This window comes from Podarcis bocagei (genome assembly GCF_964188305.1).
Source record: "Podarcis bocagei genome assembly, chromosome: 10".
Classification (NCBI taxonomy): Eukaryota; Metazoa; Chordata; class Lepidosauria; order Squamata; family Lacertidae; genus Podarcis; species Podarcis bocagei.
Window position 1 is genome coordinate 55,776,825 of NC_138135.1, and position 26,915 is coordinate 55,803,739.

General features: G+C 42.6%; 1 protein-coding gene across 5 annotated transcripts in view; it reads right to left on the reverse strand.

Annotated features, from left to right (window-relative positions):
* Positions 1-26,915, reverse strand: part of DOCK4 (dedicator of cytokinesis 4) — a 262,514-nt gene that overhangs the window by 10,350 nt on the left and 225,249 nt on the right. For all 5 annotated transcript variants that reach the window (XM_081211364.1, XM_081211362.1, XM_081211361.1 and 2 more), the window contains 14 exons: positions 26,136-26,229; positions 22,810-22,958; positions 19,324-19,410; positions 17,587-17,691; positions 13,393-13,534; positions 12,160-12,326; positions 9,659-9,745; positions 7,428-7,604; positions 6,329-6,412; positions 4,106-4,225; positions 3,665-3,786; positions 2,922-3,042; positions 463-544; positions 137-246 (listed from right to left, as the gene is read on the reverse strand). In XM_081211364.1, the coding sequence (XP_081067490.1) occupies positions 137-246; positions 463-544; positions 2,922-3,042; positions 3,665-3,786; positions 4,106-4,225; positions 6,329-6,412; positions 7,428-7,604; positions 9,659-9,745; positions 12,160-12,326; positions 13,393-13,534; positions 17,587-17,691; positions 19,324-19,410; positions 22,810-22,958; positions 26,136-26,229 (1,647 nt within the window). The remainder of the gene's footprint in view (positions 1-136; positions 247-462; positions 545-2,921; positions 3,043-3,664; positions 3,787-4,105; positions 4,226-6,328; positions 6,413-7,427; positions 7,605-9,658; positions 9,746-12,159; positions 12,327-13,392; positions 13,535-17,586; positions 17,692-19,323; positions 19,411-22,809; positions 22,959-26,135; positions 26,230-26,915) is intronic.

Below are 26,915 nucleotides of genomic sequence, written 5' to 3' on the forward strand. Positions count from 1 at the left end.
TGCTCAAAAGATCTACTGTATCTTTTACATGCACAAAAAGTAACCTGTTTGAATTCGGTAGGTAGGTCAATACCATTTCTGTCAAGCTCACTTGACAGACGGCTGCCCTGTCAAAGTCACCCTTAGCAATGCCTACCTGTGAAGACTCAGCAGGATTTGGGTAAATGGCACTACAAGGCCTCTCCCTTGGAGACAAACAAGAATTTTCTCTGGAATGTTTAAGCTTGTCGGACAACAGAGGCGAGCCTGGAACAAAAGAGAAACCTGCAGAATCAGTACAGTTCTCCTGACCTTCAGTTTGGTGTATTATTCTGGTGAGGCCGCAATGGACAGAGACTCTACAGTGGCTTGCCTCGCACTGCAGAACTGCAAAATGGCGTGATCGAGAAGTGGGTTGCATTAAAATCATTTAGTAGTGCCCAGAAAGCTTCCAGGAGGAACTTTAGGTAATGAAGCACTAACCTCTGGCACTGGATGGAGCAGAGCTGGTCACATTAGGTGAAGCTGAATGAGTAGAACTCAGGCTTGAGGTAGATGGACTTGGCTGGAAATACAAGAGTCACAATATCTCAATGTCCTCATCATGTGACATGATGATAAACAGGTGAACAACAACATGTTCTGATTCATGGTATGGTGGATTATGGAGAGGCTCAACATACAGGATCCAAGGCTTGACTTATTTAACAAATGATAAATTGGAGCAAATATATGATTGGGTGTTAAGCTGGTGACTGATGGTGCAACCCTGTGCATGTTTACTGAGAAGGTTTCAAAGGGATGTACCCAAATGTACGTGGCTGCAGCTGAAATTCACTTCTCACCCCAAAACCACAACGTCATCTTTTTGCACCATTTATTGCCTTTACAAACCATACAGTAAACCTAGTAACTTTGTGTGTCAGGATTAACAGTGGGCCTTTTTGTGTGTGACAGGGAGGAAAACGGAAAGGCAGCAAACAATCAGAAACATTAACAAATGTACTCAACCTTTAAAGAATATTTTATTTACAGAAAAAAATATTCTCATCTTGCAGTTGCCATCCTAAATAAAACTAGAAAATTAGTCCATAATAAAATACAAAAAATGAAAAAACGTGTTTTTGAATGTTATTCATAGAAAATTATTTCTGGTTGCTAAACTGATGACCCTTGGGGTCCTTTCCAACTCTATGATCCCTTTGTTTTGTTCTGCCCACCCCACTTCTCCAAGGGGTACAGCCCTTACCCGGGTTTAGTTTCCTTTGGAAGTTCACTGGAGACTCGTGGCCTAGTTAAATGTTTGAATTTATTTACCAAATACTGTACACAGGTTGAGTACAAGTGATGCACAGCTTCAACACTCAAACATCCGAAACTTCACTACTTCCACATCAGATATCCAGAAAAAAAGCAGCTGGCACACCAAAATGCTGCTAGGTTACAGGGTACATAAACTAGGGGTGTGCAAAAGTTGTGGATAGATTCTGAATCATGAACTGACATGATTTGAGGATTGCCCAAGTGAGAGAGAGATCCCTGAACCAAACTGGGGATCTTTGAAGCATTTTGGAGAGTCAGATTTATTTTTTTATTTTAAATAAGATGAACAGCGTTCCTCTAAAAACTGAAACGTCTCTCCTAATATTTACAGTACAAGAAAAACGCCAGGGTGGAGAGAGGGATACGACCTCTTTTGTGACTGATCTATTTTGAAGGAATTGTTAACCAAGGTTCTCCAATTACCGTGTTTTGGGAAGGGGTGTTGATGTAATGGATCGTGTCTGTGCCAGCTTTGCATTTATCTTAATACATTTATCTGTATCAAGAACTAATGGCTAAAAAAATTAGATCCTGTTGAAATACATCACTAGAATATCCTGAGCTATCAACACTCCTTTGTCAGCTCCAAGACTCTGTCCAGGTATTGCCTCAGCATAATTACAGAAATCTGATAGGAAACCTATAAGAATATCTTCTCTTAAAAGTGGAATATGAGGGTAAATAATCTACTATGTGTGACAATATTTTAAATAGCTGTGCAGTTTGTTGTCATGGAGCAACATGGCTTATCAGCCACTCATCCCACCCTCAGTGAAGAGAGTAAAGGTAAAGGGACCCCTGACCATTAGGTCCAGTCACGGACGATGCTGGGTTGCGGTGCTCATCTCGCTTTATTGGCCGAGGGAGCCGGCGTACAGCTTCCAGGTCATGTGGCCAGCATGACTAAGCCGCTTCTGGCAAACCAGAGAAGTGCACGGAAACGCCGTTTACCTCCCCGCTGGAGCAGTACCTATTTATCTACTTGCACTTTGTGCTTTCGAACTGCTAGGTTGGCAGGAGCAGGGACAGAGCAACAGGAGCTCACCCCGTCGCGGGAATTCGCACCACCGACCTTCTGATCGGCAAGCCCTAGGCTCTGTGGTTTAATCCACAGCACCACCACTCTGTACCCCAGACAGTACAGTAAGACAAAACTTTGATGCTGATATATTTAAAATCATCCTCTTGAATATGGAGTCTGCATGACAAAGGGCAGTTGGAGACTGAACTTTGTGGGCTTCACCATTAAGTGAAGAACAGCTTTTCTCTGGAGATTTGCCAAAGGCAGAGCTAGAGCTTTCCCCCCAGCACTTACTGAATGATTAGGCTTTGTTTATCAGGATTATAAAATAAAAAGGGTATTTTAAACAAACAAACAAACAAACAAACATATTGCAATGGGGATTGATTGTTTCAAGTTTTATTTCTAATCCTGAGCTGATCAAATTGGATGTGTTAGAAGTGCAAATAAAAATAATAAAATAAATCTCGCAGTGTCCTCAGCATCTGCTGTTTCCCTGCATACCGCTTCAAAAGAGTACCCCCCACCTCCCAAAACTAGAAAAGTCCTCAGAAAGATATAAACTGATCCAGTTTTAGATGAAGAGAACATTTTGTACCTGCATGTTGAAAACTTCATCGGAGCTTTCAGACTGTCCAGTTATATTGCTGACCTCTGCAGAGGCTTGAGAGGACAAAGATGAAGAAGAGTATCTGTTGACAGCTGGGTAACTTAAGGGGCTGTTACAAAGAAGAAAACATCCACTCTTATCCTTTATCAGTTTGTCATATAATATATATATACACACACATCCTACAGTAGAGAAAGGAGGGAACCTACAGGCCTCCAGGTGTTGTTGTACTACAGTTCCCATAATCCCTAGCCACTGGCAATCCTGCCTGGGCCTGGTGGACTCCAAGAGGACCTGGGAGGCCTTCAGGTTCCCCATCCGTATCGTAGAGCAGGGTTTCCCAAACTTGTGTCTCCAGCTGTTTTTAGACTATAACTGCCATCATCCCTGACCACTGGTCCTGCCGGCTAGGGATAATGAGGGTTGTAGTCCAAAAACAGCCGGAAACCCTGCCCTAGAGTGTTGCAAAAGTATAAGGCTAATGGGATTATCCAATTTGTGCCCTAAAACAGTTTCTCCCTTACTTCAAGCATTCTGCCCTCCATTACAAATGCCTGCCCAACTTTATTTTTATGAATACCTTTAAATGAAGGAATCACTATAACCTCCCTTGGCAGCTAGTGTTATTATTTCTCTCTGTTTCAGGATTGTCCAACTTTGGTGAGAATTGGTCTGCTTGTATAAACATGTACAAATATTGGAAACACAGAACTTCATTTTTTTCCACTTACCTGCGTCTGGGAATCACTCTGACACCATCTGGACTCATAGAAACAGGGATTGAATTTCTAGAGATGCGGGGACTTCCGTTCGGAAAGTGAATTGGACTGGCCTGGATACATGCAGCAAATTCCTAAGTATACATTTAAATTTAAAATATTAGGGACCAGGACAATTTTTTAAGGGCATGCTTTGCTGTTTTGAAGACAACTTTTATATATGGCAAGTATCTTGTAAAAAAAGAATATATAAACTATAAACTAAGGAAATTAGATTTTTCTTTTTTAATGACCCCCCCCCCACTCCACAGTATGAATTTTTCCTTGAAACAAGAAGGTATAAATTACAGTGATGCAATATAGGCCTACAACCAGAAGATGTCACTGTCTGTTGCTTAATAAATATACTGACTATGTACAACAGAAGGGCCTTTCATCATGAATCACACATACCTGTATTCCCAAACTTGATTTCATCACAAAGAACTGATCCACTAGTTTTTTATGTAAAGGCCTCATATCTTGAGGGACAAACTTCTCATGCACAGCTAAGCCAAATTCCAGAATCTGGGCCTTCACACAACAAAGGGAGAATGATTATTATTAGTTGTCTTCATATGTATCTTTGCTATGACAGCAATTTCTAACCATGTACAGTATCGTCAGATCTTGGCTGAGCACCTCCTTCCCCCAGCCAGGGCATTGAAAATGGGTCAAGGATGGGTATTCCAGCATGACAATGACCCAAAACACACAGCCAAGGCAACAAAGGAGTGGCTCAAGAAGCAGCACATTAAGATTCTGGAGTGACCTAGCTGGTCTCCAGACCTTAATCCCATTGAAAATCTGTGGAGGGAGCTGAAGGTTTGAGTAGCTACACATCAGCCTCAAAATCTTACTGACTTGGAGAGGATCTGCAAAGAGGAGTGGGACAAAATACCTCCTGAGATGTGTGCAAACCTGGTGGCCACCTACAAGAAACGTCTGACCTCTGTAATTGCCAACAAGGGTTTTGCCACCAAGTACTAAGTCATCTTTTGCAAAGGGATCAAACACTTATTTCACTTGTTATAATGCACACCAATCTCTGACTTTTGTCTTCTGGTTTTCTGGGGGGTTTTCCTGTTGTTATTCTGTCTCTCACAGCTACAATAAACCTACCATTAAAATTATGGACTGGTCATTTCTTTGTCAGAGGGCAAACAAGCAAATTTAGCAGGGGATCAAATACTTCCCCCCCCTCCAAACTCCAAAATTGCTACTGTCAAAAATTAACTATCATTCAGGTAACTATGAAGCTGAGGAAGTTCAGATGCCATGATATTATGGAAGGTGACCATTATTTAGGGTGACTTGGGTGAACCACAGTGAGCTCTCCCTCCTCATTTCTCCATCCTTATAGCTATGAAGAAATTGGAAGATTTCGCTTCCATTTTTTAATGAAGCATAGTTTTGTTAACCACCATAAACTATGACCGATTTTAACAATGGTTTGTTGAAACAAGCCAGCTTCATAACTCACTGCTGGATTCAGATAAAATCCCAAACTGTATTTAATCAAAAAGAGAAGCAAAAACTCCTGTTTCCTTCTCATGACTACGCTGGAGGATGTCACTGTGACTTGCTCCCATCACAATAAACTATGGCTTATGCCCAAACCAGTTCACTGCTAGATACGGAAGAACATAGTTCTGCATACATAGATCTTTGCCACTACGCCAAGAGCAATCCTTGTGGGCTGCTGGAGCCAGCTGTAAGCATACTGTCAGGGAACTGCCATCAGTGCCGGAGGGAGAGAGCAAAATCCAGAGGGATTCCAGAGAGCGTCCCGGGAGTGGGAGAGGCAGCCCATCTTCTGGGGAAGAGAATCAGCGTAGCACCAGTGGAGAAGGGGGGCAGATGGGGGAAGCGGAGAGGCGGTCCCATGACTCCTTGCCGGGGACCAGCGGGGAGAGTAGAGGTCCTCCGCTGCCTACGCCCTCCTTGCGCAGAAGGCTTTCGCACAGAGAGAGTAGGAGGAGACTAGGCGTCAAAGAGCTTCTTTGCTGGAAGAAGTTTAAGAAACGCCCACTGACGGATGCTGCCAGCGATTGAGACAGCCACGGGAGAGTGGCTGTCCGGACAGAAAAGGTTCACTCAGGCATACGGCATACATTTCAAAAGCTATTCCAAGAAATTAAACCCCGCTGGAAATATGGACATTTAAAGGGCAGTGAACTGCAGAAGACATAGCTGCTAGTCTGCATAATTCATCTCCCGTTTTAAGGAGACTCAGAATTAATACCGCAAAGTAATCTTAAGATTTTTAAAAAACCACCCTTGTTTCTGATCCCCTTCATTCCCTGTTTTAAGCCAGATGGAATCCTTCCTACAGTACATTCCAAGCAGCATATTATTAAAATATATGCAGACAGTCACGTGGCAAAGTTCTGCCTGTCACCCACTCTTCAGTTGAGGCTGCTCTGCCGAAAACAAGAGAAATAGCAGTTTTAGAAGATCAGAGGGATGATGTTAACAACACTTAGCTTGCTCACTCGCCCTTAGCATTGCCATCTGAACATCAGCTCTACAAATCCCAGAGCCCTCTGAAAAGCAGAATGTTGCCTTGTTGTGCTTTTTCCTGGGTTCACGTCAATTTCAACAGACAGCACATGGCTTTCTTGGGTTCCCCTTTACCTGCTCAAGCATAAGCTCCCTCAAGCATGCAATCTTCTCTCCATCCTCCGGGTGGTTCAAGATATATTCCTTCACAAAGAATGCCTGAGCAGAATATAATTGTAGCACAGGGTCTACATGTTAGTTCAAAGTACATCGTGTTTACAAGAGTTTCCATCCAAACCCAGTCCTCCTGACAGCAGCCTGCCATCTCCTTAAACTGCATTTCAGCTCAAAAGAGCAATGCCAGTTCACGGTCAGTTCATTTCAACGGTAATACATGTTTGCAAGGTATTATTGTCACCGTGTTGTGACTCACTCATTTTTACATCTAACGGTGCATAAGCAGCTGCCTGTCACCTTAAACCAAGGTTCTCTGATGAACATTGCCTTAATAAAATGTGCCAATCTCCATTCCATGTCAATCAGCATGTCTGCAAAACCAAGGAAGGGTCCTGCAGCACTTTAAAGTTGAACACATTTATTATGGCACAAGGTTTTGTGGTTTTAATAAATTGCTGGTAACTGCCATATGGGTTGCAGCCAACTGAGTTTTTCTTAGAGCAGGCACATTGAATTTAATGGTCTTGATGTATCTATTTATTTCAATAGGACTTCTCTGAGTATGACTGTTTATCTAGATCAGGGGTAGGCAACCTAAGGCCCATGGGCCGGATACGGCCCAATCACCTTCTCAATCCGGCCCACGGACGGCCTGGAAATCAGCGTGTTTTTACATGAGTAGAATGTGTCCTTTTATTTAAAATGCATCTCTGGCTTATTTGTGGGGCATAGGAATTCATTCAATTCCCCCCCCCCCCCAAAATATAGTCTGGCTCACCACATGGTCTGAGGGATGATGGACCAGCCCACAGGTGAAAAAGGTTGCTGACCCCTGATCTAGATACAGTCCCCAAGTACTGGGATTGTGTCTGGGAAGAAGGGCTGGATAAAATGGTGATAAATGCTATCTCAGCCTACATAGTCCATCAGATTTCTAAACAGTCCCAATTAGTGTGACAGATAGGATTAAGTTAAATATGATTATATAGCTAAGTAAGGTGGAGCAGAGGGGTCTTAAATAAGAATACACCTTACACTTTAGGTAAGAAGGACGTACCTCTTGGTACCTGGTGACTCCACCGTTCACCGCTGCATCAATGACCCCATTCAAACACATTGTTAGGGGGTTGATGTTCTGCATCTGTCGAGTCTGACACTGACTGATCAGTGTCCTCAGCTGTTGGTTTTTATTTTCCAGCACTTCAATAGCATTCTCCAAGGGGCTCATTTCCACCTGAAAACCATCAACAGCAATGCATCTGCTTATTTGACACAGACTTAGCAGCTCCTTTGCAACTGCCGACAGCTTTGACAACCTCATCTCTGATGTGCTATTCTGACTGAAGAGAAATTAAGCACTACTCCACTTCCAAGTGATGTTCTGGAAAGCTTGAGGATATGTAGAGTGTCGGGTGAAATCTGTGACCAAACTTACAAGAGGTGTTAAAGCGACTATATAGTGCTATTTATTTAGCCCTGCACCTCAGCTAAAAGCAGCATGGAAGAGATATCATAACTATACATGCCATGTATTTGTCGTAGTGGTTTAGAACTAAGTCTTTATACGCAATGACTATAGCTATAAGATTTCTAGATTTACATTTCTGTTAAATGCACTTGGTTAATGTTTATTCATATTCAGAAATAATTATATAACAATCTCTTTATTTCTCCCTCTCTGTGTCTCTTTCATGGGATGAGCTTCTATCCAGTTTTAGCAGTTCCCAGGATATGGTCCCAGAGCATCGTGTACCCAAGGCAGATATGACCACCATTTTGCTTAAATTAAGCAGATCTGATCAGTGCCTACATGGGAGACCTTCTGGGGACCACATTTATGTCATTTTGGGTTTGATGGGTGAAGAGGAGTGGAATATAAATGGAAGAAAAGAAATAATTTCTGCACTGAGTTCGTTCACTCCCCACCCCCAAATACCATACCATACCATTTCATTTGCTATTTGTTATTATCTAACTAATTTAATTTACAACAGTGCCAGAGGGGGATGGTCAACTAGATAGGAGGGATAATTTTATTTGGCCAGCAAATAAACCAATCTAATTTGCACTGAGTGGACAAATACACAGACTGGAAAGTACTTTTCTGTTTGTAAGACTTGGTTTTTTTCTTTTAAAATTATGCTAAAAAGTGGGGGTTGTCTTATACATGGATAGTGCATAGGGTAGACATTTAATTGGTTGCTACCATGGCAGTCAGCGACTATTGGGTGTGGTATTGGATCCTGCATCAAAGGCTGGTGTTGATTGGCTGATGTTGTGGCAATTTGCAGCTTCTGGTGGCAAGGGGTCAGAGAAGCGAATTTAGCACCGCATGCAGGAGAGCGATTTTTTGGGGGGGGACCCAAAAAAGCTCAACAACCCTGTGCAATCCCCCCAAAAATCTCAACAACTCTGAGGCCTCCCCCCCCCATTTTCTTAAATTTGAGTTCCCAAATATAGGGGGTGTCATATACATGGGGGCGTCTTATACACGGAAAAATACAGTAATTGTTCTTCAGATTTTCCTCTTTGAATTGTTGTCACATAGTTCTTTGCTCACAAATGTGCCTAAAGCATATTTTCTTTGAGATAAAATGCATTTGCACTGATATAAAATATGCATCTAAATACTTATCCTGTGAGGAATAATAATAATAATAATAATAATAAACCTTTATTGTCACTACACCACCTGTGTGCAGTAAAATTAAACGACCCCCCCCCCCAATACATTCAGTCTTGTTCCTGCTCTGTGTGCTTGTCAGAAGTCAATTACACCACTATTTTTTCCCATTCAGCAGCCTAACAGCCATGGATAAAAACTGTTCTTTAACCTGTTGGTGCGGCTGACTATACTTCTGTATCTCCTGCCTGAAGGTAGGCGATTAAAGAAGTGCTGGCCAGGGTGTGAGTCATCCCTAAGAATTTTCCTCACTCTCCTGAGGGAGCGGTCTCCCGCGATGCCATCTACCAAACTCAGAGGACAGCCCATGATGTCATGTGCTATATTCACTACCCTCTGTAAGGACTTCCTGTCCGTGGCTGTCAAACCAGCATACCACACTGTTATACAGTATGAAAGGACACTTTCTATTGTGGCCCGGTAGAAGGAGATCATCAATACCGATGAAAGTAACTTGTTTTTTAAATCATAAATAAATCACAGATGAATATAGAAACCGGACAGAATTAACACGTACAAAATTCGCATGGAGGGGCTACAGACTGATACATCTATCACTATGGTCAGGACCCAAAATGACGAGGGTAAATTCAATCCATACTCACTACTTCGCGTTTCTCCACTTCAAACCAACGTGAAATCCCAGGCAAGCTCTGCACCAAGATCAGGGTGGTTCTCTCCACCCACAAACTCTGAAACAAAGGAACGTTAATTACACAGCAGCCCAAATTCCTTACCCGCTATTCTGGAGTGGGTGTGGGTGGAGGACAGGTGCTACACTACCCAGCCTGGACCTAAATCCGCTGGTCTCTGCTGCCAACGGAGGAGCCCCGCCAACAAGGGGCACTCCAAAGCATCAGCCCAAGTGGTGGGCAGAAGAGACCACGGGTGGTTCCCCTGCCAGAAACAGCCAGCAGAACCCTTCCCCCCACCCCCAAAAATGGGTTGGGGAAGTACAGGGCTGGGCCAGCACAGGATATGCTGGATCCTGAAGTAGATCTGCTACCACAGCACATGATGGCAGTGGGCCTGATTCAGACCTCTCTATTGCACCCAGTCTGGAAGGTGACATAGCATTTCCCCCTTGGCCCTTCCTTTCTACCTGTGCAGCATGAATAGAAAAGGACGTGGGTGGTGCTGTGGGTTAAACCACAGAGCCTAGGACTTGCCGATCAGAAGGTCGGCGGTTCGAATCCCCACGACGGGGTGAGCTCCCATTGCTCAGTCCCTGCTCCTGCCAACCTAGCAGTTCGAAAGCACGTCAAAGTGCAAGTAGATAAATAGGTACCGCTCCAGCGGGAAGGTAAACGGCGTTTCCATGCGCTGCTCTGGTTCGCCAGAAGCGGCTTGGTCATGCTGGCCACATGACCTGGAAGATGTACGCCGGCTCCCTCGGGCGAGATGAGCGCTGCAACCCCAGAGTCAGTCACAACTGGACCTAATGGTCAGGGGTCCCTTTACCTTTACTTTACATCAGTGACTCCATTAAACTCTGTCACCGCTAGCCAGGGGATTGGGTTTTTCTCTTATTAATCAGACTGCTTCCATTAGCAGCACTAATCCCATTCAGGGGTGGGTCTCCTTTTACTGAATTTGTTGCCACTTCACGCCATATTAGTTTCCCATCCACAGGTCAGCCGACATATGTATAGAAACTAACACCCAAAAATCCTCTACAATTTAGGTCCAACCATAAGACAAATGGAAGAATGTGCATGGCTCTTTTCAAGTTTATCTAGGCAAATATTGTGACAGGAGCTTTGCTGAGACATGGTATAGGAAAGGGGTATAAAACAAGGCTCTTGCTTCTTATACTAAGAGGAGGAGAATGTGAAGAGTATTGAACTAGAGCCTGGGAAAACAGGGGTTCAATCCCCACTCAGCCCTGGAAATTGGTCAGAAGTCAAAATCCTCATTTGGCCAGGAAGCTGACTGGGTGATCTTAGGCCAGTCACCAACTCTTAGTCTAACCTTCCTCACAGGATTAACATGGAGCTGAAGTGTGCAGCCTTATATACCACCTCAAGCTCCTTGGAGAAAAGTTAGAATATAAATGCAAAAATAAATTGCTAATAGTTCCCCCCCCCCCCAGAAGTATGTAGGAAGAGAAAATATTCAGCCAATGTTATCTGGGCTGCATTTATTTATTTCATAAAATTTTATATATTGTTTGACTATAAACAGTAAACAAAAAAGAACCCTCAAAGCAGTTTATAGAAAGTTATCCTCGGCTTCACATCAGTAATTGATGCAAACCAAAAAATATAATGGGAAGCTTATATTTATGCGTGAAAAATCTCACACCGGATACAGTGCAGGGAGAAAAAAGTTCTGTATACCAAGGAGGCTTTGAATTTGAACACATACACACACACATAGGGGGCATTTCAAAAGGCAGCTGTTGGGGTTTTCAAAAGCCACATGCAAGATGTCCATAAACACTAATTTCAGAAAAGCCTACAACTATAAGTTTTTCTTTCATCCACAATCAACCTACGAGTCATCCTTGTCCCTCCACCACTGCTTTTCTCCTAATAGCCAACCCATCCCTGCCAAATGGAACATCAAATTTCAGGGAAAATTGGATAATAATAACAACCAGAGATCCACAGACCAAAATGAAAAGAAAGAAAAAGAGGAAAGAGCAGAAGGAGGAAATAAAACAAATGGAACCCCAGCCATACAAAGATGAAATCAATTGTTGTACATTTTCCAATAAACTAACAGTTTTGATAAACTTGAAATAGCTCAAGGAATCCCTGCCAAATATTTTGAAACTTTTCCAGAGTTTCTAAATAGGTTATTCTCTCTTTTGCAGCTATGTCAATTAGACGTAAATCTCCAGGCCTCACTGCCTTCCAGAACAGCAGGATTAATTATCTGGTGACAATTGCTGCACAGTACAAACCATTCTTTCTGATATTTGTTTAGCCTCATATCTGTGGTATGTACTCTGGAAGTACGTGGGCAGAGTATGAATTAAATGGCCTATGTAGCACCATGAGAATTGGGGCCAACGCTTCATTCCAGAAAGGCGGTAGGAAGTAAAAACAATCTGAGCATGCCCAACCAATTAAAATCAATCAGAACTGAGGAAACCTCATACCTTGAATTCATTGTCCTTGTCTTTGGTCCCTTTGTGGAATGGCCTATCATATCGGAATCGCCAGATGTGATTCACTTTATAAAAACTTTTGATGTTATCTGGAATGCCTTCTCTTTGCAGCACTTCCTGGCTTTCTGGAATTGGTGTCACGGCATAAATTTGCAGGTCTATGTGTAACGTGTTAAGGTCAAAGCCAACTTTCCAACCAGCAACGCTAAACAGATGACCCTTTTCACAAGAAGGGAGGACTCTATTGTACAAACAAAGGTTTGTACAAACAATACGTATTTGCCATTTGAAAACAAAATATAAACGTTGAGCCCTTATTATGACATCAGAAGCTTCCACCGCAAGCCGTCACCCACTTTCCATTTCAAAATTTACTTAATGACAGTGGAGAATGCTCACAATGGAAACATTTGCAATGAGCCCTAGTGTTTTGTGGTCACCAGGAAGCACAGGAAATATAATTCCCATGGTTTTTGTTTAAAACTCCACCCAGATTCATGAAATGGATAATGATATCAGTGGAATCAAGTGTGACTTCCTGTTAATAAAGAATTATAGGAATCCCGCGATTCTTTGCAGTCTAGTGCACAAGCAACATAATGAAAAAACAGATATTCATAGCTGTGAGTATTCTAGTTTGCAAAAGCTTAGATAGGGTCCACAAACAGCGGCATCATGGATTTTTAAATATAACACCACAACTGGGACAACAAAATGGTGCCATGTGGAGTGCTTCTCTCCAGCGTCTCAGTCAACCAGACCCAACTTCTTTCAGGATATGCTATTCCATTCCCCTTCCCCAAAATATAATTATGCAGCCACTGAGCATGTTTGGTCCCATCAGGCTATGGGAGGGCTGCCCCCTTAGTTTTGCTCTCCTAAATACCTCTCTCTTGTTTCTCTGTCTTGCTCTGTCTTAGCAATATGGTCATCATAACTAAAAGAAAAAATGTTCATTTCAGCTTCACCAATGCTAACAGTGGTTTTCCTTTGATTACACTGGGGGGCGTGGAGAATGCATGCTAATAATGAACAGGTGATCTAACTGCTAGTATATGTGATTTCATTATTTCCATACTTTTGTCAGAAAAAGAAGAAAAAGCCATCCTTTGCACCGGCACTGCTGAAGTGGGCTTTTGGAGGAATTTCATTCATTTCAACCATGCTACAGGTGAAACTGTGTGCATTAAGGCAGGCATACTGTACTGTCAACCGAGTGGATACACTGTGCTTCTGCTTGAAAGATGGTTTCATCGGGTTGATTGGCATGTTGCATAGCAATGGCATGTGGAAACTCGTTCAGCATCCGCTGTTGAAAAGCCTCCAAACGCTCATAGTCATGCCCTCGGCAAACAAATTCTTTGTTCTGGGAGGAATAAAAGCAAAGTAAGTTACACGAAAACAGCAACAACAAAAAAGAGGCTACCATTAGCCAGTACGATAATTCACAAAGGTGTGTCCTCCCCATCCCGCCCCCAATCCAAATTAGAAATAAAAAAACACTGAAAGCATTTTCACTGTCATAGTCAAGAAGCTTTGTAATTCCCCTTATTCCATTCCTTTTTTGTCAGACTGTGTGTCTAGTTTTGGTTATTACATGTAATCACACCTTTTGCACCATGTGATATTCTTCGTGATCGTTGCATAAGAGAACAGTTCTTAAAAATAAAGATGGTTTTAAGAAGAGAGTGATCTTATTTCCAAACACATAATTTTGCAAAAGAAAGCATAAAAACCGGCAACAAGCTATAAAGATGAAAATATCCAGCGGTGCTGTAGAACTGGGGAAGGGATGTAGCTCACTGGCAACGCATCTGTTTTGCATGCAGAACGTCCCAGGGTTCAACTCCCAGCAACTCCAGGTAGGGCAGGGAATGTTCCATGTCTGAAATCCTGGACAGCTGCTGCAGGTCAGTATAGTCAATTCTGACCAATGGGCTAACTCGGTATATGGCAGCTCCATATATTCCTAAGAGGACTCTTGTTCTTGGAATGATCTCAGTGCATTTGCAGCTTATTTCTCAAGAGTGCCTTGATTTTCGAACTCCTTCCAAGCCTAACTTGCTTTTCCTCTTTTCAATTGTTTTCCATCTCTTTACCATCGAAATGAAGCAAAACAAAGAAACTTCTGTTTTGTAGGTACTGCAAACCCCTCGAGAAAGAGCGGTAAGAAGATAGGAATGCATCTGGGTTAGTTTTCAAGACTAAAAATAACCTCTTAGAGCACCGTGGATATTTTATCTCGTTTTCATTGTAGACTGCTGTTCATGTTTCTAAACTATAAAGGCAAGCCAGACCAGTTGTATATCCCTTATGGGAAATGTATCTTATTTTTCTTTATCAGGGCCTTTACTCAAAGTGCAAAAGAAGCCCCTCACAAACTGCACAAAGTAAACAACAGGAGCAACAGCAACAACTATTTTTACTCCACCCGTCTGACTGGGTTGCACCAGCCACTCTGGGCAGCTTCCGACATATATAAAAACAAAATAAGACACAAAAAGCTTCCCTATAGCAGGCTGCCTTCAGATGTCTTCTAAAGGTTATATAGTTACTCATCTCCTTGACAGTAAGACAGTGCATTGGGTTTTAAGGATAGGAAGAGGTCACCACTACTGAGCAGTGATCTGAAGTTACGGGGGGAAGCTCCCCATGTCTTTGAAGGCACAACATATGGGGCAGCAGTGGAGGCACCAAAGGCAGGAGATGGACGTATCTACACGGTGCTAAGTCCACAATGGGTTTTCCTAGGTAGTCAGTGGCTGTGCATCTGCAGTGCTAAATTCAGCAATCCCCTTGCTTCTACCATGGACCCATAACTCTGCTGTTAAGAGTCTTTTCCTTCAGTTGCCACTCACTGGCAACAGCCTTTTCTAATGACTTCCTAGCCACTGTGCCAGATCAGCAGCCTCCGCTGGTGCCAGGATCTGGAAGGCTCATGAATGGCTCAATAGTTGTGCTACTGATACTAAAAGATCTCTTTCCGCTCCAGTTCCCTGTATCTCAGATCAGTAATGCTCCACTTGCACAAGAACCTCACTAATTCTATGTACGACATAATTTCCCTACGTTCAGTGTGTTGTAAATAATATATGCCTTTGGCACTTCCTTTTATATATATATTTTTTCTTGTAGCAAAGCAATTCACTCACTGGGTTTTTCCCCATACATCTTTATGGTGGTTTTCTAGGATTTGATGATACAATTATCTTGAAAACCACCAGACACAAACAATTACCAACTTGACAACTATAGGAGCATGGACCGCGTAGAATTCTTATTATTTACAATCGAACCACTTCACGTTGCTATGGGAGCCGAAAAGATTCCTTGAAGGAGATAAAAATACCACACCTCGAGTAAACCTTGTATTCCTGGAATGGTTTACAAAAGGATTCAGAAATTGGCATTGATCTAAACGTTTGTGTTTGAGAGGCCCTGTAAATTGCTGCAGATGTAATCACTCTGCAAGATTATTACTATTGTTCTCTTTATCACTATTCTTCTTCTTTCATTAGTCCACTGCCTCATATACCTCAAGGGTCTCGAGGCAACTTACATCAGTAAAACAGAGCATAGGAAAACACGTACAATAAGACACAAAATTATTGATTGTGCACAAATATCCAAACATTAAAATCTCCAGTTTCTAGCCTACTTACACTATGCTCCAACATTAAGACAACCAGCTAAAGAGTAACAATGAAATTTCAGCAGCGGAAAAAGCATCAACCATCAAATGCCTGGGAGTAAAGCAAAGTCTTGGCACGGGACCAAAAAGATGACCATGTTTGCACCAGACAGGCTATCCTAGAGAGAGAAGTTCACAGCTGGTGGACCATTACTGACAAGTTCCTTTCTCCTGTCGCCACCCTCTGTACTTTTGCCGCAGGGGCCACTGAGAGGAGGGCCTCTGATGATGACCTGAGGGTAAAGGCAGGTTCATCTAGAGAGAGACATTCTGGATAGTAATGAGGCCTTGAGCCGTGGAAGGCTTCATAGGACAAACCCAGCACTTTCAACTGTGCCCAGAAATGTACTGAAAGGCAGTGCAGTCATGCCAGAACTGGTGTTATGATTTCCAACCATCTGAGCCCCATTAGCAATCTGGATGCAGGATTATGCTTCTTTAGTCACATCTGAGCTTCTAACAGGCTTACCGTCCCAAGTAACTCAAATTATTTAATACCTCTGTTGTTGTTTATGAACTGACTAATGGAACTACAGAAGGCAAACACTGCAACAAAATCAAATGACTTCTAAGACAACGCCTAAGAGAATATGATGTGTCATGTTACTTTTAGTAAGTGTGTGGGTGGGTGTTTGTCTGTCTGTCTGTCTGTCTGTCTGCATATTCCATTGCACTCACCCAGCAATGTGGGGACCCCCAACTTTCATATGTGATATGGTGAGAGAACTGAGAGAGCAGCCTACATAAAGTAGGCACCGTATTTTTCGCTCTATAACACGCACCCGACCATAACACGCAAGTAGTTTTTAGAGAAGGAAAATCCGTAGGCATGCCACCCGTAGGCATTCCCTCCATAACACGCACAGACATTTCCCCTTACTTTTTAGGAGGAAAAAAGTGAGTGTTGTGGTGCAAAAAATACGGTAGGTGGGATGACGATTGCATGCTCACTTTCCCCTCATAAAAGCTGTACATCAGAATCAAAGAGGAAAAAATGGAGGGAAGGCATAGCCTCAGTGAAACAAAAGGTTGTTGGAACTTCTTGAAGTTCATGCCAATGACCTGAATGACCACAGGGGAGTATTTCTCTCCTATTCATTTAAAATGGGGAGGCTTCATGAATCGCAGCTGACCCTGTCACACACCTTCAAGCTCCCAGATAGTCTGAGCTGTTGTAAGCCTGTAATCCCTATATGTTTGGGGGAAGGGCTCTAGCTCAGTGCTAGAGCATCTGTTTTCCATGCAAAAGGTCCCAGATTCAGTCCCCAGCATCTCCTGGTAGCCTTCGGAGAGCTAATGCCATGTCACCATTGGCAATACTGAGGTAGGTGGACCAATGGTCTGACTCTCTATAACAGCATTTCCCAACCTTGGGCCTCCAGCTGTTTTTGGACTACAACTCCCATAATCCTCAGCTAGCAAGACCAGTGGTCAGGGATGATGGGAATTGTAGTTCGAAAACAGCTGGAGGCCCAAGGTTGGGAAACACTGCTCTATAAGGTAGTTTCCCAAGCTGCTAAGCAGTGGGAATTAGTGGTATTGATGAAATCAGGAATTTATGGTGAAGCACAATGGCCTTATAGCTGGGTGTGGGTGTGGGTGACCTTATAGCTGGGAGAGGAAAGGGCATTATTTAGTGTTCTGCTTCAGGTGGCAAAAGGTTTTGGGCTAGCTGAGTCATTAATGTAGGCCTTAGTGCAACGTAAGTAGATACATTATATACTCACTCGTAAGAAAAAGGGAAACTTTTTCCCATAGAATCCAACTCGGAAAAACTCTGGCTCCAAACGTTGTTGATCCATAATTTTATCATACAAAGAAGCTTCCATCACCTGAGTCAGATCAGATTGAAAATAAACAAATCAGATAAGCAATATCAATAGCTAAAATGCAAGCAAGGTAAACGAGAGTTCCCCAGCCCACATAAAGATACTTGAATGTATCTTTCAACTTGTGCTTATCTGCATTTGCTCAATATACAACTGAATTTGTATAGACAGGAGGACAAATTGAACCTGAGGGGTAGCACAGTGTTTGTAGAATTAACGAAAGTGTTACTTAACGATTGTGGTTTAGTGTTCAGAGATTCATCAGTCTAAATATAATCAATGTGGAAGGCAGCATTGTACTGCGGTTTAAAAAATAAATTAGAGTAGAAATAGAGACCAGTATTGAAGTCGATGGTGCTTGGCAAATGCAAAGTAGAATCCTGCCTCAATCTGGCACAATGTTTCTTGGCTTGAATTGGCCTGATTCATGTGTTCTCTTGCCAGGATTTTTAAGTACCGTATTTTCCGCTCTATAAGACGCACCTAGTATTTAGGGGAGGAAAACAAGAAATAAGAAGCCTTCTGAGCGAAGAGGGAGCGCTCTTCGCTCAGGAGGCTTTGTGGGGGTTTCCCTGAAGCCTGGTGAGCAAGCGGGATCGGTGCGCACCGATCCCACTTGCTCTCCTGGCTTCAGCGAAAGCAAGCCTCTTGGCTTTCCCCCGACCTCCTGCAAGAGCCGTGCGCTCTTTAAAGGGAGTGTGGCTATCCCTGGCTTTTCTGGGAGGTGGGGGAAGGGACAGAGCCACGTGCTCTGTCCCTTCCCCCACCTCCCGCAAAAGCCAGGGATAGCCGTGCGATGCCAGAAGATAGAACAGCTAGAGGGAGAGCTGCGCAGCGCACCCTCTCGCTGTTCTGGCTTCTGGGATAGCCCGCAAAGCCTGCATTCGCTCCATAGGACGCACACACATTTCCCCTTACTTTTTAGGAGGGGGAAAGTGCGTCTTATAGAGTGAAAAATATGGTGAGTTAGTTAAGAGTTTGGGCACGGCCAGTAGCATTTTTTACTCTCCCACCCTGCGTGATATGGAATAGGTCTGTTGATCAATCTGCTGTTGAAAATGTTGATTTTAGTAGAAATGGGAGAAAAAATGCATTGCCACATGTTATTTATACACAACTAGCATAGCGACTATTGTTTGGCTTCCCATATGAAGTTAATTAATGTATAGAAATGGTTAGTAGTACTACTCTAAGTCTACGGCGAAATAAGTCCCTTTGAGTTTAGAAGTATATATAGGATTGCAGTCTCAATATAGTACAGGAACTACACTGCAATTGCACAGCATTCACAAAAACAAAAGAGCATTTGAACCATTTGTAAATGGCTATAAAATAACATAGAAGTGTGAGGGTCTCTGCTTTCCTTTTTTGCAACAATCTGACCCAAGCAAACATGTATGTTAGAATAACAAATGTAGCTTTTCCATTTATTCGCTCTTTCGAGGTACAGCCCTCTAGAACAGGGATTGATAGGTTGTAAAAAAAGATTAAGTAAAAACAAAACAAAACAAAACATGAGCCTCACAGTTTCAGCATTAAAGTTTCAATGGGAAAAATTAAATTGCTGCCTTGCTGACTAAACAAAAGCCAGTTTTATACTGATTCTTAATGGCCAAATACATCTATCTCCATTACCCGCATCTTGCTGAGGTTTCTGTAGTCGTAATAGCTTTCATACTGCTCCGCGATCTTCCTGCATAAGATAATGCCATTCTCCCAGCACTGTAGACAAGCAAGAAAAAAGGAATGTTCGGCAAAGAGAAGGCTCTTAAATGCTTTTTAGTTGTTTCAAACAGAGTTTCAAGTGTCCCAGTTGGCAGTACAATCTAGCATTAACCGGCGCTTTCAGAGAACATTAACCAACAGGCAGAAAACAGCTGCTTATGAGAACTGACAATATGGTATTATAAAGCTTCTTCCTTTTTGGGATAGGTGAGCTGCACTCATAGGTACTGAGAGCACTTGTCGTACAAAATGAACCTGAATCATCCCTGTACGTCTGCCATGTATCAAAATGCATGGCAAAAGAAGTGTCTGGTCACATGACAGCAGCAGTCAAGAATCAATTCCACAGCACCGTTCGTAGAACAGGAACTTCTTGAAGTTCATGCCAATGACGTGAATGACCAAGAGCTAACTTAGTTGGTCTTCAAGGTGCTACAGGAAGGAATTTTTTTATTTTGACTATGGCAGACCAACACGGCTACCTATCTGTAACTTAAAATCTAGGTCTGTTAAACTTGCGTTCCGCAATTACTGCCAGTTCTAGTTGTGGGAGAGAACTGTGAGCACGTTACTATTCAGCCAATGGCTTGGTTCACGCACTACGTTAAACCATAGCTTAAAATAAACTATGGTTTAACTCACAAAACTGCTTTTCTCCTATCCTACTCCTGGTTGCTGTGCCAGGAAGGAAACAAGCCAGAGCAATGTGTGAACCAAGGCTTCTCTCCAAACAAACCATGGCCACTCAAGTTGAGCATCATGCTGTCACAATGGCCAGTCAGATGCCTATGGGAAAGTGCAATAATATATAATATAATAATATTGTTTTAATTTATACCCCGCCCTCCCCGGCCAAGACCAGGCTCAGGGTGGCTAACACCGAATATAAATACAGTAAAAACATAAAAAACCCCAAGAAACCCCCCCAACAAACAGTTGATTAAAATATAAGTTAGAATACAGTTTAAAATGCAGCTTAAATTGCAGCCTCGTTTTAGTAGTAGCCTATAGATCAAAGCCAGAAGGGGAGAAAACGTCAAATATTCACCGGGGCCATCTATCCATGCTGGTCCTACATGGGCCAGCAAAAAGAGCCAAGGGAAAATTTATATACAAAATTCCATATAAGGGGTTCTATTAAAAAAAGGGGGGGGGGTTAGAATGAGTCCAGCCCAAAGGCCAGGCAGAACAGCTCTGTCTTGCAAGCCCTGTAGAAAGATGTCAAATCCCACAGGGCCCTAGTCTCTTGAGACAGAGCGTTCCACCAGGCCAGGGCCAGAGCTAAAAAGGCTGTGGCCCTGGTTGAGGCCAATCTAACCTCCTTGGGGCTCAGGACTTCCAAAGCGTTGTTATTTATGGACCTTAAGGTCCTCTGTGGGGCATACCAGGAGAGGCGGTCCCTTGGTACGAGGGTCCTAGGCCGTGAAGGGCTTTAAAGGTCAAAACCAGCGCCTTAAACCTGACCCAGTACTCCACTGGGAGCCAGTGCAGCTGGTAAAGAACTGGGTGAATGTGGTCCCACGGCAAGGACCCCGTAAGGAGCCTCGTCGCGGCATTCTTCACTCGCTGGAGTTTCTGAGTCAGCTTAAAGGGCATCCCTGCATAGAGCGAATTACAGTAATCAAGCCTGGAGGTGACCATCGCATGGATCACTGTGGCCAGATCGGGCAGAGAAAGGTAAAGGACCAACTGCAAGAGCCCTCGCCCCGCCTGTGGATTCCAGCAACTGGTATTCAGAAGTATTACTGCCTCCTACAGTTGAGGCAAGGCACAGCCATCATAGCTAGTAGCCATCTTGATAGCACATGGGATGTGCTCATCAAGAAACAAACTCCCCAAGGCTTCATGGCCATTTGGAACCTGCAGCATTGCTCTCCTTTGAAAATAATACAACAAAAACTAGATATCCAATCGAAATATGGTCATTAAATCAAATATATATTCAAAAATCTATCCATGCCCTGGGGAATACACAAAGTTTAAACCTGTACCAGTTTTCAGCTAGGCAAACTGGTCAAGATGCTTGCTAATGTGCGAACAGTCGGTTTAAGCAAGCTATGAATGGACTGCTTACAGGCGCAGACTCTGCTTCGATAAATAGGATAATATATACAGTGGTACCTCGGTTTATGAACTTAATCCATTCCAGAAGTCCGTTCTTAAACCGAAACCGTTCTTAAACTGAGGCGCACTTTCCCTAGTGAGGCCTCCTGCTGCCGGGACCTTCCACCATTTGGATTCCGTTCTTAGACCGAGGTAAAGTTCACAAACCGGGACACAACTTCCGGTTTTGCGGAGTTCATAAACCGAATAGCTCGTAAACAGGGCTGTTCTTAAACCGAGATACCACTGTATGGACTTTATACAAAATGTAGTAAGCTATTAACATTTGCATGAGTATCTGGATAATTACACCATACCAATTTATATAAAAATGTATGGGAACATCATATATTGCATACACATACACAATAATAATAATAATACAATAATAAAAACACACACAATAATAAAAATATGTATGCTTTCTCCCCCTCACCGTTCCTTTTTTTCTATATCAAATTATTTCTTTTAATTGAAATCACTTCAATAAAATATAAATATTTAAAAAACAGTCAGTTTAAGCATATGGTTGCATCACTTAAATGATATTAAAAACTAGGTGTGTGCTGAAATGTTCTATAGAATTGATTAATTCTCGTAGAATTGTAACACTGGAAAGGATGGTGGATGTCAGCTAGCCCAATTCCTTGTTCAATGCAGTCTCCTTAATGCAGGATGAAACCACTGGGCCCCTGCTTAAATAATTCCAGAAAAGGCATTTAAGAGGCATAGGTAAAGGTAAAGGTAAAGGTACCCCTGCCCATACGGGCCAGTCATGTCCTACTCTAGGGCTGCGCGCCCATCTCACTTAAGAGGCCGGGGGCCAGCGCTGTCCGAAGACACTTCCGGGTCACGTGGCCAGCGTGACAAGCTGCATCTGGCGAGCCAGCGCAGCACATGGAAACGCCGTTTACCTTCCTGCTAGTAAGCGGTTCCTATTTATCTACTTGCACCCGGGGCTGCTTTCAAACTGCTAGGTTGTTAGGCGCTGGGACCGAGCAACGGGAGCGCACCCCGCCACGGGGATTCGAACCGCCGACCTGACGATCGGCAAGTCCTAGGTGCTGAGGATTTACCCACAGCGCCACCCGCGTCCCTTTAAGAGGCATAGCAATGGCCAACCTCAGATTTCATATGAGAATTTTTTTTTTAAAGGACAACTCACGTTGTATAGAAAAGTGCTATATAATAAATCAACAGTGCAAAATATATTGACTGCAAACCATGATTAAGAATCAGTTTGGTTTAATAAGAAAACAAACAGAAAACACCACCACCAAAAAACCCACTTACTTTTCCCCTGTCAAAGTTCTGGATGATAGTGAGATGAAGGTATTCTTTGCGCTGCCACTCAGTCTGCATGGGATAGTTCAGAAACTCTCTCAGCGGCCGTTCCGACCATTCCAACAGCTCATCATACAGCAAGAGTGTGTATGCAGCCTCTGTTGGGTGTTTGAAGTAAACAGGAAGAAAATTTAGTGGGTGCATATTTTCATGACAAATGGCACAGGCAAGCAGAACTGATAATTTCAGCTCTTGCCTGGAAAACAGACACACTGGAGGAAATATATATAACGGTTTCATGGGTCAGCCTGCTTAGGGCATCCATGCCAAAGGCTGGTGGACAACGGAAGTATAAATAGAACCAAGGTGCCTGATTCACCTTTGAGGCACACAGATCAACTGGCGGGGTGTGAGTGTGTATCCTCAAATCTGCTGCAGATTCACTAGAATAGATCTGGATAAAGCTTTCCCTCCATCTTGCTCGCTGATTGCTGGACTGAACAAGCCCACAGTTGCATTTTCTATGCGCCACTTTCAAATATACCAGGTGCTGTTCTGCCCACATGAAGATCTTGTGGGCTACCCCTTTGCAGAGATGTTGATCTTGCAAGCTTTTAACACATTGTCCGTGTTAATCAGTAGGTTCTTCTTGATGAGAGGCCCAAACACCTGGAATGTCTGGGCAGGTAGCCAGGAGCTACCAACAGTTTGCATTTCTCAGAGAGACGTCCAACAGCTAGGTACCCTCATCTGTGGTTGCATGTGGACTTCCCATGTGGTGTCATTTTCTTGACAACCGTGCTGCCTTGTTATCTGAGGACATACTTGATCATTCAAGACTGCCCTATCTTGGAACCTCCGGAGAATAATATTGATAAACTCAACGGTACCAATTAATTAACTGTTTTGTATTTAGAGCTATATATAGATACAGAGACATACACATGCATGGGCACTGAAGAGATGCCACAGCAATCTCCCATACAGTCTCTGGCATGCATACTAAAAATGAAAAAAGAAATCTGCAAGCCTCTCGTTTGCTATGATGTAACAAGCATGTTATGCAAGATAAACTATCTTTCAGAGAACCATTTCTCTTTCATGGCAATATGCAAAAATTCAAAATGATAACAATAGTAGATGAAATCATTCAATTTGGGGGGGGGGGAACCATTAAAAATTAGTAGTACCAATTAATCCATAGCAGATCTACCTATAAAACCCAGGTTGAAATAAAAATGTCATGGGAGTTTGTTTTTTTAAAAAATCAATAATGCTGTAGCTACATGGGTTTCCAGGGAGATAGAGTTCCACAGATAAGAAGCCACCACTGGAAAAAAGCAAAAAACACAACTGCCCCTGATACCCAACAGTCTGGAGTATATACTTGTATATACTTGTATATACTCCACCTGACTCTTCAAGGGACTGCAGGCCACACACTGATATGCAGATCAGCAGATTTCTCAACCCACCAGATTTCTGTTTTGAATATTACTCATACTAAAGAAACAACTGACAGTTATACAAATCCCCATACAGGAAAATAAATCCCAAGGAAACCTAACCGGAGGAAATCACTCTGTGAAAAGCAATGTTCTCTTGGTAGAAGGTCAGAAAGTTTATAAGAAATAAAGAATGCAAATAGATAAATATCAGTTCTCAGAAGGGAGCACACCAGCACACTCTAGGTTAAATGTATCAAGCCCTGCCGCTGTTTAAGCATCAGCTGCAGACATAGTCTCTTGAAAACACATCCAGGATGCTTAGCAACCCAATTTGCAATTGTCACCAAGGAGCAGCATTGGCTGCCAGCTGTTCGAGGGAAGATTTAAACTTGACATTAAAAAGGAGTGGGCTTTGCCAAGAATTATTGGCACGTAACACTGGCCAGGGGAGAGAGAGAAAACAGATACAATCATGCAAAATTAGTAGATTCTATGGATTCCAATTACATCATTTCTCTCCAACAAAGATCACTAATAATCTTGAATTATTTATTTATTTATTTATTATTATTATATATATATATATACACACACACACACACACACACACACCCAGCCCATCTGGCTGAGTTTCCCCAGCCACTCTGGGCAGCTTCCAATATTAAAAACAATACAGCATCAAACATTTTAAACTTCCCGATACAGGGCTGCCTTCAGATGTATTTAAAGAGTTAAATAGTTGCTTATTGCCTTGACATCTGAAGAGAGGGCCTCCACAGGGCGAGTGCCACTACCGAGAAGGCCCTCTGTCTGGTTCCCTGTAACCTCACTTCTTGCAGTGAGGGAATCGTCCGGGCTGGACGATGGGGGTGGTGACGCTCCTTCAGGTATACTGGACCAAGGCCATTGAGGGCTTTAAAGGTCAGCACCAACACTCTGAATAGTGCCTGGAAATGTACAGGGATGGTACGCTTAATGGTAAAAGTAAATCACTTTGATTCCAGGGAGCATGTTCTCAAAATCAAGGGATGCTGATAAACAAAGCCTGAAGTGGGATCATTTCTACTCCATTTCCATTTTTTTTAAAGCAAAGGAAGACCTGGCAAGTAAGTCTGCCAGGAAAAGGTTACTCACTTTCCAAATGAGGACCTGCTGCAGTACAGGTACAAGTGATTACATGTCTCACCTAAAGAGAGGCTCCTATTACACAGGCCTTAATGGTCCTGTTAGCTTTTTATGTTACAGGTTGGTGCCTTAGGTGTTCAGATGCAAGATTTTCAATGCTTCACACTAGAGTTGGAAGGTGCCAAGAGTTCCCTCCCGTTTGGTCCTGAGCAAACCAAAGGTTTTTCTTACTCAAGGCAGGCCCATCCATTGAGGAGGCCACCCTAGGCAACTGGCTTTGGATATCATAAAAAGGAAGAGAATTGTTGAGCTATTTAATATTATATTTTTTTACTGCCAGGGAGGGTGGAGGTGCTTGTGGTCTCCCCCCCCCCCACACACAAGTTAACTGACCTTGTATACAAAGTACCTCAACTTGCATGCAGGAAGAGCAGGCACAATTTGTTGCTCTGCCTCAAGCATAATATTTTGGGGGCTTGCTCCTGCTATTACCTCTGCAGTCAAACCATATTTTGCAACCAAACTAGGGATTGAAATCCAAAGAGCTTTGGAGATACCACCAACTTGAAGGCATATCTGAGAAGATAAGATCAGTTCCCATGCAGGCGTCCACGACTCTGCCATGCTATATCCAGCGTTTTCCAGAAAACACAGATGCCAGCTTGAGACACAGAAGGAATTCCTGCACCTATTTATTCCACTAATCTGCATCCATGTCTCAAAACATATACTGTTACCAGGATTATTTGGTGAATTGTTTACCTGTGAAGTTTTGTGCTTTAAGGTGCAGATCATACAGTTTATGTATATATCGAATATACATCTCCTCCTTATTCAATTCTGTCTTGTAAAAATTCTGGAATAAAAACACATTGCAATGCAAAATAGTTATAAAAAACAAGGTAGCAACATTATCTATGCCTTTTATCCTATCCCTGATCTTTCTCTCTCTCTTGAAAACCATTCCTTATCAGATACGAGAAAAGCTTTGGAATCAGAAAAGCGTTTTTGTGAAATGTTGTGATGAATCTCAAGCAGTCATTTTAGTCTTTTAAAACAAAAAAAGGTGTTACTTTAAAAAAAGAGGAAAATGTAAAAAAAGATGAAAATGTGTGATAGGTTATATTGGTAACAAAATAAATTAAAACATATGAGTAAGGAGTTGGGAATGGGGTGCAATGATGCTGCAAAATGTACGGTATGTTTTCAGAAATCTGCATTGATTCTTATAGGTAATTATTTTCCACGGGTTTGTTTACCTCTGTGCACTGGGTAAAATCTAGCTTCTGTTATCCATAGTGTGGGACATCTGCTATACATATCCCTGCTGCTTTTTATTACATACAATGCCAGCATAACTGCCAATTGGTACCTCATTACACATTGATATTAGTACAATGTTGTAAATAGAGAGACTGAGAAAGATAAAGATAGTTCATTTAGTCATCGCTAGTGCTCCAACCTTGAAAATGGAAAAAACTTAATTATGATTCACTATTCCTAATCTGTGACAAAATATTTCACGGGGGGCATTACATTTTA